At 40.9% G+C, this 22,272-nt stretch overlaps 2 protein-coding genes across 7 annotated transcripts in view; one reads left to right on the top strand and one right to left on the bottom strand.

Moving 5' to 3' along the window:
- Positions 1–2,085: 2,085 nt before the first annotated feature.
- LOC144501709 (soluble calcium-activated nucleotidase 1-like) lies at positions 2,086–21,920 on the bottom strand. 4 transcript variants are annotated; one of them, XM_078225660.1, is made up of 5 exons: positions 20,949–21,144; positions 10,048–10,093; positions 7,237–7,893; positions 4,817–5,020; positions 2,086–2,919 (listed from the first exon to the last, which is right to left on the bottom strand). In XM_078225660.1, exons 3-5 carry the CDS (start codon positions 7,868–7,870, stop codon positions 2,549–2,551), a joined length of 1,209 nt encoding a protein of 402 aa, XP_078081786.1. In that variant the 5' UTR covers positions 7,871–7,893; positions 10,048–10,093; positions 20,949–21,144; the 3' UTR covers positions 2,086–2,548. The 4 variants fall into 4 exon arrangements, with proteins under 4 accessions (XP_078081786.1, XP_078081787.1, XP_078081785.1 ...); XM_078225661.1 differs by lacking the exons at positions 10,048–10,093; positions 20,949–21,144 and adding an exon at positions 21,495–21,920; XM_078225659.1 differs by lacking the exon at positions 10,048–10,093.
- The window catches only part of cog1 (component of oligomeric golgi complex 1), a 47,291-nt gene continuing 46,410 nt past the window's right edge, over positions 21,392–22,272 (top strand). Inside the window, exon 1 of one of the 3 annotated variants that reach the window (XM_078225655.1) lies at positions 21,392–21,935. In XM_078225655.1, the coding sequence (XP_078081781.1) occupies positions 21,621–21,935 (315 nt within the window). In that variant the 5' untranslated portion in view covers positions 21,392–21,620. The remainder of the gene's footprint in view (positions 21,936–22,272) is intronic. The other 2 variants (XM_078225656.1, XM_078225657.1) reach the window with 2 other exon arrangements.

Genomic DNA, 22,272 nt, shown 5'->3' with positions numbered 1-22,272 from the left:
AGCAGAAGCAATTAGTGGGTATATACTTGGAAAAATAACTATGCAGGGATACGGGTAAAGAGCAGAATAGACACAACTTTATAAAACGATAACCCTTATGCAAGATGAAAACTCAGAGGGAAACCAAAGATCAAAACATATAGACGATAAGCTCAAATATGGCAACTTACCAGTCCTTCTTTCCGATTTACTGATTTGAGGGGTATTCAATTTTGTTTCTAATTAACAAAATTACTGTCTTGCAGGCCACAGATATCTGGTGTGATTACCTAATAGACCAAAAATATGTTCTCTAACAGCATAACATAATTTCTAGATGATGGAACTCACTCAATCATGAATGAATTGACATCCCTTTGCCAGTTTAAATGTGCAGCAACAGTCAGAGTTTGAAATGTTGAAACCTCGCAGTTTGGTTGAAGGTTTTATGAACAAAATACATAATTGACAGAGGTGTTGCTTAAATACTTGGGTGATGTAATTGTATCACGGTGGTACAGTGGTTAGCACTGCTGCCTCACAACGCCAGGAACCCGGGTTTGATTCCCGGCTTGGGTCACTGTCTGTGTGGGAGTTTGCACGTTCTCCCCGCATCTGCCTGGGTTTCCTCTGGGTGTTCCGGTTTCCTCCCACAGTCCGAAAGATGTGCTGGTTTGGTGCATTGGCCATGATAAATTCTCCCTCAGTGTACCCGAACAGGCGTCGGAATGTGCTGACTGGGGGATTTTCACAGTAACTTCATTGCAGTGTGAATGTAAGCCTACTTGTAACACTAAAAACAAATAAACTTGTATTGGGTCAGTGTAACTCCGGGAACCTCTTGCACATAGTTAACTGGGGCTTCGCTACTACTGACAAAATTAGTTGCATTTTCTCCAAATCAGGCACAGTGATTAAATGGAATGTGCCTATTTTGTTGTCTTTAGTACATTTCCCTCTTCCACCTTTATCTAAGCATGAAAGCAACCTGTAACCAGATAAGGAACAAAACTTAGTTTTCATGTGCTCTTTCCCACCACATGGTGCTAACGTTTCTTGAAAGATAAACGACAGAGAATTCTGAGGGTAGAGTTTACCCTTTGGGTGCAATCGACAATCCAGGTGCAAATTGCACTCAAAATTACATTACTCTTCCAAAATGAAATTAGATTCCTGTTTCCACTCCCTTAGTTGCATAATCATAAATGGAAAATCTTCAATAAAGCAAAATTGGGCAGCATTTTAGAATGTAATTGTTTATTGTTTCTCCTTGCATTAAAAAACATCCTTTAATATATATATATATATATATATATATATATATATGGCAATCTAGTGCAGTTTTATTGACATCTGAAAAGGTATTCAGCACAAAAAGCAGGTTTTTTTTTTCAATTTCTAGTCCACCTTCTAAGCAAACCCTATTTTTAATAAGATCAGAAGAAATAGGAGCAGGAGTGGGCCATACAACCCCTCATAGAAAAGGGACTTAAATAGTCAGATCCATTTCCCAGTTTCATTGGTGTATCCTAGTAAATTTCATAATCAAATTAAAGGTGTACATGAGTGCAAAATCTGTTTGAAAGAGCTTGCAGTTTGGGTTGAAAATGAGCATAAATTAACAGAGACCTGCCACTGTGATTAGTTTGATCTGGGGTTTGTGAACAGGGATGGCTTTTAGCATGATTTGCTTTAGATCAGCGATAAAAGATCATGAAAGCTGTATGTAACTTGCACTTGAAATTCAGCAAACTTTTGGCCAATTTTGGATGAACCGTGCTGTAAACACTAGTGCAGTCTAGCAAAAACTCCACACTAGTATATGTCACATTTGCCTGCTCCCCCCAACATGACACAGAATAATTAATTAATTGCTGCTTCAAGATCAGTTGTGCCAGTCAAGTTTGGGATATCTTTTAGAAAATCAGTGACATTGACCAAATTCTACCCTGGTAATTACTTTAGTACGCAACCCTTGTGAGATGACCGGTTTATAATACTTTCTAGTTCTCAGCTACGCAAATTCAGGAAGTGCAAAGTCAACAAGTTCATAAACAGAATCGGTATTGATTTACATTTAAAGAAAAAGGCATACAGTTTTTTTTTGGACTGGTTGTAGACTTTACGATGTGGAGATGCCGGCGTTGGACTGGGGTAAGCACAGTAAGAAGTCTCACAACACCAGGTTAAAGTCCAACAGGTTTATTTGGTAGCAAAGCTTATGGTATTTGCTACCAAATAAACCTGTTGGACTTTAACCTGGTGTTGTGAGACTTCTTACTGTAGACTTTACACCACATAAGCATGAGACAACATTCCCAGAAATTGTTTTATCCAACAAAATTAATTGTTTGATCAATGTTTGAAAGAAGAAAAGTGTGAATCTTGCAACTTCTTGTATTCAGTTCCTTACATGTAAACATGAGGGAGGATATTACACAAAGACGTTACTTCAGATTAATGGTGATCAAAATTCATTTTAACAGATGATACCAACACTAGGAACTGTCCTTCTGAATATTCTTGGAAACAGTAGTACTTGAATTCAGATCTGTGCACTTGTAATGGCTTATATAAATTCTATTCCTTCATATTTTATATCCCCCACTTTTGTTTCCTCTAAAAGGAAGCGTCCATCTAAAGTAAAAGCCATAATATAAGTCGCTACTTTCCCATTATCTTCCTCAGATTTCAGTGATACAATGATCTGATCGTCCGTATCTGGAATAAATTTAAAGGAAGAGAACCCATGAGTAGGGTTAACCACTCCAATCTTGCTCACCAGGATCTCCTTAAAATCTTGAGTACTTTTAATAATGAGGTTTGTTCCCCTGTGCTCATCATCTTTCTCATTATAACGCTCACTGCTTGCTCGCCGTGGCAGAAAAAACCAGCGCTGTAGTCGATCACTCCAGGCCGCAGATTCATGAATGAGGTATCCTATGTCGTGGAAAATGAAAAGGCTTAATTTTCAGTCAAGGCAAATCATGATAACTCAAATTACACTGAATCCTTGTCTTTCAGCTTCCTGTATAAAATCTTCCCGAATTGCACTTACTTTAATGGCTAAGCAGTCATTTAACAAAAGGAAAACTGCATTTAGTTAATGAAATATTAACTCTGATCAAAAGGAACACGGAATGCTAACAACTGATACAACATATTATAAAGTGCAGCTTTAAAAAAAGGCCTCCTGACTTCAGACATGGTATGTTAATAATACAAAAACACAATAAAACCATTGAGAATGCTAACAAGGTAAACATAACTAAATGATATTATAATTCTAATAAATAGACTGAATCTTGATTTCAGTAGACTGGAAGCGAAGGTGACAAAGGCAGCATCAGGTAATTGGCTAACAATAGTATCAATGACCACACTGAGGTAGTCTGAAACTACACAATTTTGATAGATTAAATCAAAATTACGCACATAATCGATAGCTGCACCCGTAGCAGACCCTTCCATGCTGAAAGCACACTACGATTACAAATTAAAGGCTTTGAAAATGGCACCTTTTAAATGAAAGCCAATAACCACTGACATTATTTGCATTCTCTTAAACCTTATTTTAAAAGCCTTGGTACTTTGTGGTTAATCAATAAAAATTAATGTTTTTGGTTATCCGGTTAACTGGTCATCCAATTAACTGATTGGTGTAATTCCAAACTGATTATCCAGTTCATTAACTGTGTTACCAGTTCCAGGCGTATTTGGCATGGTCCTTACATTAAAATATAACTCCAAGTTGTATACTTGCAGTATAAAGCAGTAAAGCCAAGAGAGTTAGCATTCAAAGTGCATGTGGCAATAAATCTAGGCCAGCAGTGCCAATGGCAATGTTCTAAAGGTTTCCTCTTGACAAAAACAAATTGCAATGTAGGCTATAGTTAAAGAAAATCAGAATCTGATTTTTAAAAGCACAATGGGAATAAAGTAATTAATTGCTTAATTAATAGGATTGGCTAATATTTTATTACCAAACTAAATGCATAGCTGCAATGGAATCCATTGGCTCTGACAGTCCCATATGCCAGAGCTCTAAAGAAGAAAGTTGAGGGTTATGGTGAACACTTATTACAATTTAAGTCTGACAATATTACAAAAACAAGATTACACACAAAAAGATCCGATTTCTGGATTGTTCTTCCGGAGTAAAGTGGATTCTCTGTATCTTGTCTTTGTTAAGGCCAGCACTAAATTCCAGAGAGTTAAAAAGCATTTTCATGGAAGAATCATAGAATCCCTATGTGGGGAAGGAGGCCATTTGGCCCATCGCGACTACACCGACCACAATCCACCCAGACCGTAATTCCGTAACCCCACATATTTACTCTGCTAATCCCCTGACACTCGGGTCAATTTAGCTTGGTCAATCAACCTAATCCATACATCTTTGGACTGTGGAAGGAAACCGGAGCACCTAGAGGAAACCCACGCGGACACGGGGAGAATGTGCAAACTCCACACAGACAGTGACCTGAAACGAGAATTGAACCCGGGTCCCTGCTCAGTTAGCACTGAGGTAACAGTGCTAACCACCATGCCGCCTCATTTTAATGTAGGTTGAGCGGAGCTAAAGAAAACTGCAGATGTTTTTTTTTAGCTAAATCAATGGGAGCAATGGGAGGGTGGCAGTGGGGGGCGGGGGGGGGGCAGTGGAGTAAGAGGAGAAAAGGATCACGATCATACAGTCAGGGTAATCAGTAACACTAAAGCACTAAAAGCTGCACTGGGGCATTCACCTGAGTAATTCTGTTATTAATGTATAATGCAAGTTTTCTTCAAGCACATGCAACAACAAAGCATCTTTCCTTCTCCAACAGTTTCTTACCTGGGGCTTTGATTCCAGAAGCGGTGCGGAGTGCATTGTAGTGAGACACCCAGTTTTCATGATTTACATCACCTTTGTAACCAATAACTTTCACCCACTCTGGGTTTTCATTGACTACCTCTCCCGTGGTGGTAGTCCATTCCTTACCAAGTCCACCCACATAAAGGTGCTCGTCTTTTACTGCCAACCATTCAGCTTTGAAACCTTAAGAAATAGCGGAAGAAAGTAAAGTCTGAGTGAAGGTATTCCAGAATAATGTAATGGGATGAAGGGCACACATCTGAAACATCAGCTAGTCCTTTGCTTTTACAAAAACTGACTGACCTGCGTATATCCAACACATTCTGTTTTTTGTGTAATGCAGATACATCACAGCACTGATATAATGAAGTAAAATAGCATGCAACTAAAATATACATCTTCAATACCAAGGGATGATTATCCTGCACTTGAAGATTCACTCAGGTTATTTGCCTTTGGTAGTTGTAGAGGGCTGCTGTGCTTGTAGTTCCAACCACTGTTTCAACAGTACTATCCTTACATAGCTACAACAGGAAAGCTTTGGTTTCAGTGTGTTCAACAAAGTGCCTCAAATAATAGTTCTTAAAAGTCTCCCACGGAGCTGTACAGGATAAACTCCTCTGTACTCCTTTCTCCACAGTATTTTAATTTTATTAGAACAACTTATTTGGTATAGATTAACCCATTTGGTAGATAATAGACAGAATTCTCCGGCCGTTCATCCTGGCGGGATTCTCTGGTCCCACCAGCAGCACACTCCCTGCTACAGGTTTCCCAGCGGCATGGGATGGCTTCATTGACAGCAGCAGGACCAGAGGATCCCGCCATCAGCGAACGACACACCGCCTTCCGACACCAAGAAAAAGGCTGAGAGGAGGCCAGAAAATCTCACCCATAGAATTTCAACATGTTGGGGAAGTGGTTTTGGGGACGAATAGAGTGTGAAGGGAGAAAACATCATACACTCAAGAGTAAAATTCTAAATCCAAGAGCTAGTTTATTGGCAATGACAATGATTAAGAAGGGGAAGATAGAGTACAAGAGCAAAGGTCAAGTCACCATAGTGTGACAATACTGTGCCTTTAAGAAATGAAATTTTATCATATGTCTTGTGAGGGGTGTGTTTAAAATTCAGCTCTGTTTATGGTGCCGATTTGTCTGTTCCAGGCAGCCCACATGCAGAGAATGCAAATGAATAATCGATCCTTGATAATAGGGTCTTTATTTTAATCTGAACTCATTCATTTTTTGTTATTCTCCTGGAGTTTCAGAGTAGGGTTTAGTTAGGTTGATTTACAAGAGGCAGAGCCATGTGACTGGGCAGAGCTAAGCTTGCAGAGATAAGCAGGCAAATTCTGCTTGGGTCTGCAAGAAGGGTTTCTCTCTCGCTCTCTGGAGGCTGCTGTTTGAGTGTCAGAAGACAGGTGTCTCTCTGTACATCTCTCTCTGGGGGTGTTCAAATGCTCTAGGGGCTGGTAATAAGTAAAAGCACACAAGCCTGTGTTGTTTGCCAACTGGATTTTGAACGGGAGTTTGAGTCTATGAGGAATATTGCTGAAATTGGAACTAAGAGATAGATTAGCAGTTAACAATTGTGAGCGGTTTTGGGCTCCTTGTCAGAGGAAAGATGTTCTTGCTATAGAGGGAGTGGAATGAAGGTCTACCAGACTGAATCCTGGGATGGTGGAGACTGAAGTATGAGGAGAGATTGAGTCGGTTAGGATTATATTCGCTGGAGTTCAGAAGAATGAGGGGAAAATCTCATGGAAACCTATAGAAGTCTAACTAGGCAGGGTAGGTGCCAGAAGCACGTGATGGCAAGAGTGTTCAGAAGCAGGGGTCACAGTCTGAGGCTACGGGGTAGACCATTTAGGACTGAGATGAGGAGAAATTTCTTCACCCTTGAGGGCGGTGAGCCTGTGGAATTGTCCAGCACTGAGGCCAAAACATTGCTTGTTTTCAAGGAGTTAGATATAGCTTTTGGGACTAAAGGGATCAAACGATATGGGGAGAAAGTGGGAATAGGTTACTGAGATCACATGATACGGGGGGAAAGTGAGAACAGGTTACTGAATTGGATGGTCAGCCATGGTCACAATGAATGGTGTAGCAGGCTTGAAAGGCCAAAGGGCCTACTCCTGTTCCTATTTTCTATGTTTCTATGGATTGGAAGCAGATCACCTTCCCATCCTTTAAGAGGGTCAAAAAAATGTTACAGTAACTAACATGCATATAAATAACAATTTTAGTTTAACAGAATAATAAAATGTGTTTAATAATCCAAGAATTTACTACTGGTAAAAGCTATCATAATTTAAAGTGATTGACAAACTACAATATTCCATAAGACCATAGAAATTACTTGTGCAAACTAAAAATAAAACAAATTACTATGGTACCTTTCTCAACAGTTCCATCTCCATCTGATAGAATTACCCAAGGGACTGCTTTATCGCCATCAATATCATATACCACTCCTGTCCTATCATCCACAGTGTAAAGCTTTCCATTAAATGCTATGAGTTCTGACAACTCCATGCCACGTCCCTTTTCTGACAAATGTGTTTTGAGAATGGACACATTTTTGTCCCATTCTAGAGTCACTTTGTCACCACTGTTTGATAATATCAAGTATCCTTTCTTTAAGTAACTAAACCAAGTGTCACTGTTCAGTTCATTCTTTGAGTTGGTGTCCAGGTCGGCGATCAGCCCAATACGGTATCGGATACCTTCCAGGGTCTTCTGTGGGGGTGAAAGAGGGTAGGTGTCATTGTATCTGTCCCTTGGAAAATTATCAATCTGCCAGTTGTGGACATTTCGTGGATGAGGGCTAGTTGGGGAACTCTTGTGAAAATATAGCATGTATAGTACGAAGAGAGCTATAGCAGCTACTAGTATAGTCTTCCATTTCAGGTGAAAACGTGAATCTCTTGTTTTTGTCATGGAAGCTATAACAGGAAGACCACCAATAGATATGTGAAGGGAGCTCATAGAATCATTTCCATTGGATAAACCATAAAGGCGTACAGGCATGAAGCTGCAGCAGAAGAAGAAACCTACATGAAAGAAAAACAAGGATTAAACAAAATACTTTCAGAAACATTACAGTCAAAAAGTGTGAAGAATATCTTGTACAATGGTTATATGTGATAATTGTATGTAATTTCAGCACAATTATAGTATTCAAAAAAAGACATTGCTATCGTGGTTTCGGTGCAAATAAGTTACTTATACAATAATTGGCACTACTGTATGTCACAAATGGAAATCTTTACCGCATAGCATAAGTCTATAATAAAACATAGATGATATGCATGTTAATCCAGATAGCAGCAACTACAATCAGGTAATTTGAAACATCCTAAAGGGCTTTACACTTTAGTTGACACTGAAGCAAAGCCTAATATTATACCAACATACTCAAATGCAAAATATAATGTTCTAAAGTTAATTTATTTATAAATAAACTTTAGTTTAGAAAATTATATTTTTATAATTATAATTTTCTTGCTGTAATCTTGACCTTCCACAAGAACACTTACATTTATGACTACTATAAATTGCTTAAAACTCTCTTTCCTGCTCACCCTATATCTTCTCCTGTTCTGATTTACTTTTGTTGTGCAAAACCAAAGTGAATGCTTCACTGCAAAATTTGCATTGAATTTCAGAATCTAATCCAACATGTGGTGTAAAGTATGAACGGCATCAGTAGCAACACTTGAGTCACACAACGAGTTCTCCCCTCTAACCCTGCCTTGATATTAGCCCATTGATCAGTTCTTACTATTTTTAGCCAGTTTCTTAACCATAACTTTAACTAAGTGTAAAAAAACTCCAAATTATTTTAAGACATTTTATTAGACATATATGGTTTACCACAGTCAACTTGAGTTGTCATTTTCTCAAATCAAGGAGGTTAGAGTTGCTGTTTATTACTGCACAGATAAACCCTCAACATTGCCTCAGATGATCTCAAACTTACTCCCACTAAATTATTTTGCTTGGACTAGATGTTTGGATGCTTGCATCGGTTTTGGCACACTTTTTGAATTAGGACATTATGTTAGCCTGATTACAATCTATTGTGATTTCCCCAGTGTTCATTGGCTCCATTAAAATGCTGGTCAGCACTTTGTAAATCTCCTTGCTAGTTTCAACATTTTAAGTTAAATATCATGTAAACCTGGGGAAATATATGATGTATATATATTTTTTGCAGGCCTTGTTATAACTTTCCCAATGAATGTTTTGAGAAAGTGGTCACTCAGAATATTCATTATCACTTACTTAACAGATTCAAGTATATTTGCATCTTTCAGTATTTTCACTTCTGTTCTTGCTCTTGTGTTACTGAAACCTTTTACTTATCTATTTTGCATATACAGCTGTGTTTTTTCAGCATTATGGTTCCTCTTCTGATCAACCTTTTAACTTCTTTCTACACAATCCTACATTAATCAGTGACTGCTTTCTCATTTCTCACTGAAGGATTTTTGGAGGTCACTTTTCCATTATTTTACTTTTGCTTTGTTTGTTACCCATTTAGAATCATACTTATTTAATCTGAGCTTTAGATTTTAGAAGCAACCAAACTTGCCCAGCTGCTTCTTCAGTACACCTCTGTAAATCCAGTTCACATTCTATCACAGTGGAGTCCCAGCAATACCTTTAATTTCTCATTCAAGCTTTTCCAAATAACGTTATAGACACAGGTCTCATTTTAGATTGCATTAGGAAACATTAAAGTATTGTCCTGTCTTGTTCAGAAAACAAGAAAGATTCAAAATTTTAGATTATTTACTTGTGACGCATTATATCCTTAAAGGTGTGGCATTTACTTTCTACTGAAATGCTAACAAACCACCTCCTCAAATCCATTTATCTCAATTCACACTCACCTATTTGCATTTACCCTTCTAAAAACCATAAATCAGGCTCCTGGTCTCCCACATTATTGGGTCCCTGGAGGTGCAGGGCTGCCATGATTTCCATTTTAAAAAAAATAAGTGTATGTTATTTCTTTACCTAGACAAGGCAAGTTAAGATATGTAGCAATGTATTATATTTACCAATACTCACTCGTACCCACTTGTATTTCCTCATTTAAATTATGCTGAATGAAGTATTTCAAGTAACTAAAAATTCAAGCTAACTAGAATAATTCTTCCCAAAGCTTTATTCCCTCGATTTAAATCAACTTCATTTACCTTCCAGTTGTTCATGAGATAAGTGATCAGCACTTTTTCTTCGCTTCTGGAATACATAATTGCCCCAAATATTGAAACAGATTCTATCTTCTCGGTTCATTGATGCTTTAGATGTTCCCACATTTATAAATTTTGTACAATGGCCTCCCAGTTCTATTCTGTTATTCTTACTTCTTTCAGTGTTCATATATAAGCACCTGAAGTTTATTTATTAGTCACAAGTAGGCTTACATTAACACTGCAATCAAGTTACTGTGAAAATCTTCTAGCTGCCACACTCTGGCGCCTGTTCAGGTACACTGAGGGAGAATTTGGCATGGCCAATTCACCTAACCTGCACATCTTTGGACTGTGGGAGGAAACCGGAGCACCCGAAGGAAATCCACACGGACACGGGAAGAATGTGCAAACTCCACACAGACAGTGACCCAAGCTGGGAATCGAACCTGTGAGGCAGCAGTGCTAATCACTGTGCAACCTTACTGTAGATTTAGCAGAGAGCTGAAGATATATTTCTGTAACTTTGAAGCACAAACGGAATTCTTTGAAGAATAAATTCACGCTCATAATCACAGAGATACCTTTTTACCATTTCTAATGCTTAGGTTAATGGTTCCTTGACATTTTTACCCTAAAGGTACTTGGAAGTTTGCAAACTTACAAAACCTTAGGAAATAACCAATTAAAGTTGATCAACTCAATTAGTCAAACAAAAACTTTGAGGAAATTAAATTTCAATTTAAAAATAATTATTAGAATTCAAATTGTTTGTCCGTATTCCAGCTGAACAGAAAACCTGGGTTTGCAGTGAGACCTGATGGAGGTTTGTATTGGAAAAGATTACTCTTCAAGATAGTTTCTATTGCTTGTGAAGTCCAATTGTCTTTGAAATATTTCTGAAATTAATCAAGTACCTGTATTATGGTTGGTTTTGCTTTTTGAATTCCTTGTATAAATCTGCAAGTATTCTAAGGATCCACTTTAATTTTTGGGAGGAAACTAAACTTAGAACATATATGAATTTTTTCAGACTATTCTAGTACGTTGACTTTTGACCCCCAATGCCTTTAACTTAAGCTTCTTATCGTGGTATTGAAATCCGTATACAGCCTTGCCCCTCCCAGCACTGTAACTTCGTGCAGCTCTACAACCATAAAAATTATTTGTAATCTTGCTTACTGTGCATCTGCCCAACTTGTCATCCCCCCATTGGTGGCTGAGCCTTTAACACAATTATTCAGACACACCTTAAATAAAGAATGCTGCTGTTGCCACACTTTTCTAGTGTAGAGGGCAAAGGTCGTCAATTGTATGATGGATAGAACCAACCAAACTTGACCAGCTGCTTCTTCAGTACGACCTGTAAATCCAGTTCACATTCCACCAGGGTGGAGTCCCTGTGATACCTTTAATTTCTCATTCAAGCTTTTCCAAGTAATGTTAAAGATACAGGTCTCATTTTCGAATGCATTAACAAACATTAAAGAATTGTCCTGTCTTGTTCATAAAACAAAAAAAATTCAAATTTTCATGGACTTTTTTTAAAAACTGCGATTTCCACTTCTGGTTGGGGTCTGATGGAGAATTGGGTGGGAATGGAAAATGCCTAGAGCAAAGGACAAAAATTGCAAAAGGTGCTAGTATGGTGCTAGTATTCAAATATCAGAACAGACAAATAAAAGTGCCAAGGTGACTGACTATGACTCCTACTATAGAAACTGGTGATCTTGACAATTTTTAAACGTTCCAGTATCAATGCAGATAAAATTTGCTACGCCTATTACTATTTAATAATGTATTCTTTGTAATCCTGTGAAAGCACAAGGAGATCCAAGTGTACTTCAAAATCTTTCCAATATGCATATAAATTGTGAAAAACTTCTGTTGAGCATCATGAGTAATTTATATATGCTTGGTAACCAGTAATTTCAATGAAGACAGTGTTCAGCTACTTCAATTTAAAAATATATTATTCGGTCACTTCATGAATTAATCAAAATATTGCATTGCGTTGTTTAATTTTTCTCTGGCAAGAGTTTAAACCTGGCACATTGCAAACGGCTTTGCCCTTTTCAGCAAATTTCCATTCTTTTATGAGCTAATCCTATCAGATGTTAATTCTGTATGTAACTGCTTGCAGCTTAAGTAGAAAAAGTGAAAATAACTGAGGATTGGAGAGCCAGAAGAAATTAACTGATGGCTCAACACCTCATATATTGAGGGTAAAATAACTTTGATAGTTTTAGATCAATTCACAGTTAAAGAAAACCCTGCATAAATTACTGTATATAGTTATGCAGGGCCATAATAGTCAAGCATCATGACTCAAGTTGGATCATTAGCCTTGGCATCAGATACATTGATGTTGAAAAAACAGTATTCAAGTATAATAGCAAAGTGTTCACGATATACTCAAGGCACCAGTTTCTAAAAACCTAAGAAGGTGCTTTAGAATCAGTGACACATACAGCTTAGACGAGCACTGCCTTCAGATCTAAACAAGCAAACTACAGATATTACCACGTTTGGCTGTTTGCCAGACGGTATCGACTTACAGAAAAAAACCCCACTCCAGCAGACTATACCTGTCTACAAATAAGACACAGATTTCTCTAACACCGCATTTACCCAACAGCAACTAATAAAGAGCTCATTATTCACTACTCCAGCGGGGTTTCAGCTTCAGCATTTGATTTTTTTGAAATAAATGCCTTAGTTGTGAGCTCTTTGCTTCTCCCTACGCCACAACTATGACCAGGAACTTACTTTGGGAGGCTCATATAAGGAAACTTGCATTCTAATGGTTTCAGCTCATGAAGCACTTATATGTTACCTCAACTTTTCTATTTAAAATGATTAAGAATAACAGTAGTACATTTACTAAAATATGCTTATTCTGAGAACAATAGCGAATGATATATTCGCTGGTTAAGTTCTTGGTTCAATGGATGGCTGGTTTGTGATGCAGTGACACCAAAGCGCGAGTTTAATTCCCATACTAGTTGAGGTTATTCATAAAGGCTTGCCTTCTCAATCTCGTCCCTCGCCTGAGGCATGGTGATCCTCAGGTTCAGTCACCACCAGTTAGCTCTTCCCCTCAAAGGGGATAAAAGCCTATGGTCATCTGGGACTATGGCAAATTTACTTTACTTTACTCTTGGTTCAACTATACAACATCTAGTAATAGGAAATTACAGCTAATTTAATCTCTGGGTGCTGAGTTGTCCCAATTCTGCTTATATTATGGGCAATATAGGCAGAATGTGGCAACATTGCACATGGGCAACAGTCAACAAAATATCTAGTGGCCCATCACTGCTCTGGGTGAAGAATATCAGTCTGATCCTCTGAGGGATTCACTTAACCACTCTCTTACTTGGAAAAAAACTTCCTCTTTATTCTTATATTTTTGCGAGTTTACTTTCAATCTATTTTTTCCCTCTTTACAAATTTGTAGTCATAGTTTTTTGGAGTGGCAGCTGTAACAAGTAAAGGAGAACTGGAGAAGAATTTATTCTATTTTTGCAGACTTATTGTCAGCATTGTTTGGTGAGCAATTTTAGGACCTAACCTGGAATAGTTTGAGACTGATGATATAATCAATAACATTTATTTTATCCTTATATGCAGAGTCAGGCTCCAGTTCAAAACGACTGATTCGCTTTATTTCTTCCGAAGATTGGGGATAGCTAAAGAGATGCGAACTGTTTACTGACAATGCACCCATTAGCATGAGAAAAAATTAATGGGTGGAGATACAAAATTTTAATTATGTTCAGCTAACTTAATTGAACTCAAGTAGCTAGGCAAATAGGAGGTAGTGAATCAAAATCCCTATAGTGCAGAAGGTGGCCATTTGGTCCATCACGTCTGCACCGACTCTCCGACAGAGCATATTACCCAGGCCCTAACTCCGTAACGCCACGTATTCACCCCACTAATCCCCCTAACCTACACATCTTGGGACACTAAGGGGCAATCAACCTAACCTGCACATCTTTGGACTGTGGGAGGAAATCGGAGTACCTGGAGGAAACCCACGCAGACATGGGGAAAATGGGCAAACTCCACACAGATAGTCACCCAAGGCCAAAATTGAACCCAAGTCCTTGGTGCTGCCAGGTTCTTGTGCTAACCACTGTGCTGCAGAAAACTAGAAAGGTTAGACAGAGCCTGAATAAACAGAATGGTTGAAATTAGAGAATAACGGACACCTTTTTTATTCATTCATGGAATGTGAGATTCAGTGGCAAAACCAGCATTTATTCCCCTTTAGAAATTGCGAGTGAGCCACTGCTGCAGTCCAAGTGGTGTTGGAACACCCATAGTGCTGGTAAGAAGAGGAGAATTCTAGAATTTTGACCCCATGACAGTGAAAGAACTACAATATACCTCCAAGTCACAATGGTTTGTGACTTTGAGGGGAGCTTGCAGAGGATGGTGCCTGCTTGCTTGTTCTTATAGGTAGTAGAGATTTGGAAGGTGCCATTAAAGAAGAGTTGGCGAGTTACTGCAGTGCATCTTGTAGCGGCATAACTGCTGCTATGATGCACTGGTGACGGATGAGATCTCAATCAAGCTGAAAGACCAGAACTGCAAATGGTTGCAACCAATCAAGTGTATCAAAATGAACATATTCAGCAAAAACCTATTTGCAGGGAGTGGAGACTCTCTGCTTGATCCCATGCATGAGGAATGGTTGCTGCCAAGGTTCAGTGGGTCCTTGTCTAGAAGGTCCTTGTCTATTCTCTGACTTACTAACAAATAATTTAATGTTGGTGAAACCCTTTGTATATTTGAAAAGTTTGATGAAATGCTCTTTTACAAAGTCTATTTATTCTTCATCATCTACCCACACCATGGGTCTTCGATTGTCCTTTTCAATTCAACAATACATGAGCACTAAACAAGCCCACTTTTCTCTCCAATCAAATAAATGCCAATACAATAAATCTCATAGTCAGAAATTTCCAACATTTCATTGGGAAAATAATTAATTGCTTTGAAAAATTATGTCCTCTAGTTTAAGAATCTACACTGAACTCAATCACCTTACCTTTAACCACCATTTTAATGGGGACATTAGTCCTATGAAAATAAATCTAGGCACCTCTTTTTAGATGGAGAGGAATTGAATGGGAATATTATGCAGCAAGTTGCTCACAGTGATGTTAAGCCCAGGGTTTCATTCCCTGAGGTACTTGTTGTTCATCAAAAACTAAAACTTTTTAGTTTAAGTATGAATCATCAATTGATTCTTTAAAAGGTCTTCCTTTATCTATGTCTTCTGGGCCACACTCAGAACCCAGATGGGCCGCACGTGGCCCTGGGCCACAGATTGCCCATCACTGACTTAAAGACCGAGTCATTAAATATATTCAAGCCTGAGATAGTCAGACTTGAAGATCAGCCATGATCTTAGTGAATGACAGAGCAGGCTCAAGGAGGCATATGACCTACCCCTGCTCCTATTTCCTATGTTCTTTTGTGTAATAGTAACTAATATATTTTCCCCCCATTTTTTGTCTCATTCCCCAATCCCCACCCCACAACTCAGGGCCAAGTACCCCTGCTTGGAAACCAATCAATTAAACATTAATGGATTACAATCAGTCAAATTCTTGGTTCTATTGCCTCAACCATTGCTACACAAATATCAAAAATGCCTGCCGCTCTGTCGCCCGCCCACACTTTGGTAAATCAGACCACAAGGCTGTGCTCCTGCTCCCGGTTTACAAGCAAAAACTCAAATGGGAGAATCCATCAAAGAAAGTTGTGCAATGTTAGTCTAAGGAATCAGATGATCTCCTGAGGGATGGCTTAGAGTCAGAAGATTAGTCAGCACTTAAAAACTCTGTGACCAGCCTGAATGACTACGCTACTACGCCAGTACTAACTGACTTCATTAGTAAGTGTATAGAAGACCATGTTTCCCAACCGGAAACCATGGATGCACAGGGATATTCACTGCCTGCTGAAGTCCAGGTCTGAGGCATTCCTTCCTTTGTCGTCCAGTACTTCCCCGGAGCGGAGAAGCTATGACATCTTCTCCAGAGGCTTCAACATGTCATTAATGAAGACGAACATCTTGCCAAGGTCATCCCCACAGCCCCACTTCTTGCCTTCAAACAACTGCACAACCTCAAACAGACCATTGTCCGCAGCAAACTACCCAGCCTTCAGGAGAACAGTGACCACGACACCACACAACCCTGCCACAGCAACCTCTGCAAGACGTGCCAGATCATCGACAAGGATGCCATCATCTCACGTGAGAACACCATCCACCAGGTACACGGTACGTACTCTTGCGACTCGGCCAACGTTGTCTACCTGATACGCTGCAGGAAAGGATGTTCCGAGACATGGTACATTGGGGAGACCATGCAGATGCTACGACAACGGATGAATGAACACCGCTCGACAATCACCAGGCAAGAGTGTTCTCTTCCTGTTGGAGAACACCAGCGGTCACAGGCATTCGGCCTCTGATCTTCGGGTAAGCATTCTCCAAGGCGACCTTCACGACACACGACAACGCAGAGTCGCTGAGCAGAGACTGATAGCCAAGTTTCGCACACATGAGGACGGCCTCAACCGGGATCTTGAGTTCATGTCACATTATCTGTAACCCCCACGACTTGCCTGGGCTTGCAAAATCTCACTAACTGTCCTGTCTAGAGACAATACACATCTCTTTAACCTGTGCTTAACGCTCTCTCCACTCACATTGTCTGTACCTTTAAGACTTGATTACCTGTAAAGATTCGCATTCCAACCATTATTTTGTAAATTGAGTTTGTGTCTTTATATGCCCTGTTTGTGAACAGAACTCCCAGTTACCTGATGAAGGAGCAGCGCTCCGAAAGCTCGTGGATTTTGCTACCAAATAAACCTGTTGGACTTTAACCTGGTGTTGTGAGACTTCTTACTGTGTTTACCCCAGTCCAACGCTGGCATCTCCACATCATGACTATACAAGAAAGCCAGATATGATCTGAGATCCAGGAAAGGTGCCAAAAAACAGTCCCGGACCAAGCTAGGAACCCAGGCTAGCTACACAGATTCCTACCTACTATAACAAGGTCTGCAAGACATAACAGGCTACAAGATGAAGGCATGTCTGCTAAGACTCTCACCAACTTTTATAGATGCACCATAGAAAGCATCCCTTCTGGCTGTATCACAGCTTGATATGGCTCCTGCTCTGTCTAAGACCGCAATAAACTACAAAGGGTCGTCAAGTGTGGCGCGCCACATTGGTGCGGTGAGAGAGGATGGCGGGAAGATTCAAGGACAATCAAAGAAACATTTTAACGTTCATGTATAGAAGTAGAAGTTTCCAGATTTCATGCCATCTCTCTTTGTGTTAAGACTTTACACCAGTGTGGCGCGCCGTATCCTTTGGGAACCACTCTAGTCCATCATTCAAACCAGCCTTCCATCCATTGACTCTGTCTACACTTCCCGCTACCTTGGAAAAGCAGCCAGCATAATCAAGGATCCCATGCACCCCGGACATACTCTCTTGCACCTTCTTCCATTGGGAAAAAGATACAAAAGTCTGAGGACATGTACTAACCAACTGAAAAACAGCTTCTTCCCTGCTGCCATCAGACATTTGAATGGACCTACCTCGCATTAAGTTGATCTTTCTCTACATATTAGCTTTGACTGTAACATTACATGCTGCACTCTCTCCTTTCCTTGCCTATCTATGGTATGCTTTGTTTGTATAGCGTGCAAGAAACAATACTTTTCACTGTATACTAAAACATGTGACAATAATAAATCAAATCCTATAAAATTAATGTGAATTACCTTTGACCAATGTTGCCAGATTTAATCACTATAGATGAACCACAGTTGAAGTATGATGAAACCTTGGCAATACAAATTGGCCAACAGATCCAATTCCTTACTTTGAAGTTACAGCTGGGCAAAGTTTGAACAACTGACCCTAGCTCCGGTAGGCCACCAGCCAATTTCTCAGAAGCTTTAGTTTGGTTTTCTCTTAAACTTTAGCTCAGATGTTGAACCTGCAGCATCACCAGCAGATATTTGTGAACAACACATCCTACAAGATAGTTCACTTGACAAACATGACTCCAAGTGGCTTACAATAAATGGTCATAAAATTAACAAAACAAACAACCTTGTTACAACTTGCCTCAGGTATCTCATATCAGTAATTTCCCAAATTCTTGTGGAAGGCTTAACGAATCAGGATGTTGTAATTAGGATTTTGTGTGGGAGAAAACAACATAGTTTTAAACTATACACTAAGTGAATAGTCTCCCATAAATCAGAGAAATAATGTTCAAATTACTGTAAATAATTCCAACCATCAACAATAGGCTGCTCAACTGTTGGTAGGATTAGAGTAACTCAATCGACTGTTAAGGGCCACTTAAATGGCTGGTTGAAGGTCAGAATGGTTGCATATCAACCCTAGTCACTTCATCTTAAAATGAAACTAAATGTACCCATGTTGAGAAACATTAACATTTTAGCTTTCTCATAGATGCATCCCAGTTTTCTCATAGATGCATGACAGCTTAAGAAGTTACAATCCTTTAGTAGTGTCATTAAAATAGGCTACAGTATAATTGGAATGCTACTCATGTATTGCGATGTTACATTTTTCACTTTGCTCTGATGCACAATCAATTTTCGGTTCAGGAATGAAGCTCCACAAGTGGATGCACACCTCCCCTGATTTGGACATGGGATGGGGGAAACGGAGAGAGATAGAGAAATACAAGTGAGTAGGATTGATTGAGATTAATTTCAGTCAGTATGAAACACAATATGACGACAGCAAAATAACTCAGTAGTTACCAAGCTACAGAAGCCCACAAACATCTCCACAGGCCAGAAGAGGTTGGCAAGAAATTGAGTCTTCCCAGAGACACCCACAGTCCAAAACAAAAAGTGTAGTTTATTTATCAGGTAGCCAACAGTTACAGTAACCATACATATTACTTCTAAACTTCAAATCATATTTAAATATACAGAAATTTACACAGTGGGACCAATCATGACAGAATCACAATTAAAATCCATGCCCAGTATTTGATAGTAAGAAGTCTCACAACACCAGGTTAGAGTCCAACAGGTTTATTTGGTTGCAAAAGCCACTAGCTTTCGGAGCGCTGCCCCTTCGTCAGGTGAGTGGGAGTTCTATTCATAAACAGGGCATATAAAGACACAAACTCAATTGAGTTTGTGTCTTTAGATGCCCTGTTTGTGAATAGAACTCCCACTCACCCGACGAAGGGGAAGCGCTCCGAAAGCTAGTGGCTTTTGCTAACAAATAAACCTGTTGGACTTTAACCTGGTGTTGTGAGACTTCTTAATGTGTTCACCCCAGTCCAACGCCGGCATCTCCACATCAGTATTTGATACCCACTCTTGCAGGAAATAGATTTATTTTAGTCGTAATATATAGAAACATAGAAACAGAAAAACGACAGCACAAAAACAGGCCCTTCAGCCCCACAAGTTGTGCCGAACATATCCCTACCTTCTAGGCCTACCTATAACCCTCCATCCTATTAAGTCCCATGTACTCATCCCTAAGACCCTATTGAGTTTGCCTCCACCACCACTGACAGCAGCCGATTCCACTCGCCCACCACCCTCTGTGTGAAAAACTTCCCCCTAACATTTCCCCTGTACCTACCCCCCAGCACCATAAACCCGTGTCCTCTCGTAGCAGCCATTTCCACCCTGGGAAAAAGCCTCCGAGAGTCCACCCGATATATGCCTCTCAACATCTTATATACCTCTATTAAGTCTTCTCTCATCCTACGTCTCTCCAAGGAGAAAAGACCGAGCTCCCTCAGCCTATCCTCATAAGGCATGCCACTCAATCTAGGCAACATCCTTGTAAATCTCCTCTGCACCCTTTCAATCTTTTCCACATCCTTCCTGTAATGAGGCGACCAGAACTGAGCACAGTACTCCAAGTGGGGTCTGACGAGGGTCTTATGAGCTGCATCATTATCCCCTGACTCCTAAACTCAATCCCTCGATTGAGAAAGGCCATTAATACATGCCCCAATTTCTAACAGGAAACATCACTAAGGTTTAGTAACTGAATAAAATTGTACTCTTCCTAAATTCAAAAGGAAAGGACAAGATTGCACGATATAAAATGGGGGGAGGGGGAGGAAACTGATTTCAAACTGGGTGCAGATTGGGTGCAAAACTATGTCACAAATTGTGGCAGGTGCCATGAATTTACAGGATCTGTGGGTGTAATAATGATTGATAATATGGGCATCATGGTGGCACAGTGGTTAGCACCGCTGCCTCACAGCATCAGGGACCTGGGTTCGATTCCCGGCTTGGGTCACTGTGTGGAGTTTGCACGTTCTCCCCGTGTCTGCATGGGTTTCCTCCGGGTGCTCCGGTTTCCTCCCACAGTCTGAAAGATGTGCCGGTTAGGTGGATTGGCCATGCTAAATTGCCCCTTCATGTCTGGGGGACTAGCTTGGGTAAATATATGGGGATAGGGCCTGGGTGGGATTGTGGGCAGTGCAGACTTGATGGGCCGAATGGCCTCCTCTGCACTGTTTCTACGATGATCAGATCTTCGTGCTTTTCCAGATCACTTCATATACAGACCACTTCATATTCCTTTGATCATTAACCTGATCTGTCAACTGCAGTGACACAGGAATTGGGCCAGACCACAGATAAGATTTTTTTACAGCTGGACTTCCTGATAGAAGCAGCCTTGTTCCTCATGGGCACAAGTACTGGTTCCGGGAGGGGAGGGGGTGGAGGGGGTCCATTGCCCTGGTAACGCCGACCGGGCTCCATGGCATGGAACCCTCGCCCTGCGGAAAACACCAGGGAATCCAGAGAGCCATTCCAGAGCTGGTAACACTTACCGATCGAGCGAGCCGAGTGTCGCCACCGTTCCAGGGTTCACTCTCACATTACAGCCAGGGGTGGAGAGCTGCCACACCGCTCACTCACACCTGTGAACTTCCGCTGGGAGACAGCCGCCCCGCCCCCCCTCATTCCCCCATCACTGCCAAGAGAGGGGAGGGGGAACGAATGGCGCAGACTCAACTGCACCGCGACAAACACGCATGCGTTGGCCTGGGGCCAGGCTCCATCAGGGCGCAGGCGTCAGCCGGAATGGTTCGACTGGTGCGCATGCGTCGGCCGGGGTCGGTTCCATCAATGCAATGGTTGGGGCAGGGACAGATTCGACCAGGGCGCAGGCGTCAGCCGGAATGCTTCCAATAGTGCGCATGCGTCCGCCCGGCAGCTGCAATCAGCGTGCGTGCGCTTGTCAAGTCAACTACTGCGCATGCTTCATTCCTCTGCGCAAGCGCATTATGCTCCCCATCGAATGAAGGCCACGTCTGTTTAGAGAGAGCGAGCGAGTTGTTGTTGAAGGGAAAACCGCCACTTCAGGCATTGCTTACCGGTTACCCCATTCGCAATCCTCTGGTAGATTTTCCCCCTTTAAATCGGAAGGTTGGATTGTGCGAGGCCTGGGTTTGCCCAGCGGGGTGGAAGAGCGGCGATTTGCCTCCCGGGTCGCCGGCGACATGGCCGTGCCCGCCAGGAACCTGCGGATCAGCGACATCCAGGACCCCAGCTCCCTCTTCGAGCGCTATGGCACCGAGGAGATCCGGCAGGTGGAGCGGAGGGTCCGCGCCGAGATCGAGCAGAAGAAGGAGGAGCTGCGCCAGATGGTAGGCGAGAGGTACCGCGACCTGATCGAGGCGGCCGACACCATCACCGACATGAGGCTGTGCTCCGAGAAGGTGGTCAGCTCGGTGTGGGACATGTACGAGTACTGCAGCCGAATCAAACCGTCCGCCGCCGGCAGAGCGGCTCCTCTCAGCGCCAAGCGCAGTCAGGTGTGTGCCTGCTAGCCAGTCCCTGTCTGCCCAGGGTGTCTTCATCACAGGGAAACCTTCACTGCCGAAAGAGGGGAAGAGCTATTATACTGTGCTATTCCTTATTGCAGCTTATTTACTATTCTTATACTGTGCCATTCCTTATTGCAGCTTATTTATTATTCTTGTACTGTGCATTCCTTATTGCAGCTTATTTATTCTTGTACTGTGCATTCCTTATTGCAGCTTATTTACTATTGTGCCATTCCTTGTTGCAGCTTATTTACTATTCTTATACTGTGCATTCCTTATTGCAGCTTATTTATTATTCTTGTACTGTGCATTCCTTATTGCAGCT

This window comes from Mustelus asterias, chromosome 12 (genome assembly GCF_964213995.1).
Source record: "Mustelus asterias chromosome 12, sMusAst1.hap1.1, whole genome shotgun sequence".
In the NCBI taxonomy this organism is placed as follows: Eukaryota; Metazoa; Chordata; class Chondrichthyes; order Carcharhiniformes; family Triakidae; genus Mustelus; species Mustelus asterias.
Note: the sequence above shows the minus strand (reverse complement) of the source record. Positions and strands in the feature narration are given on the sequence as shown.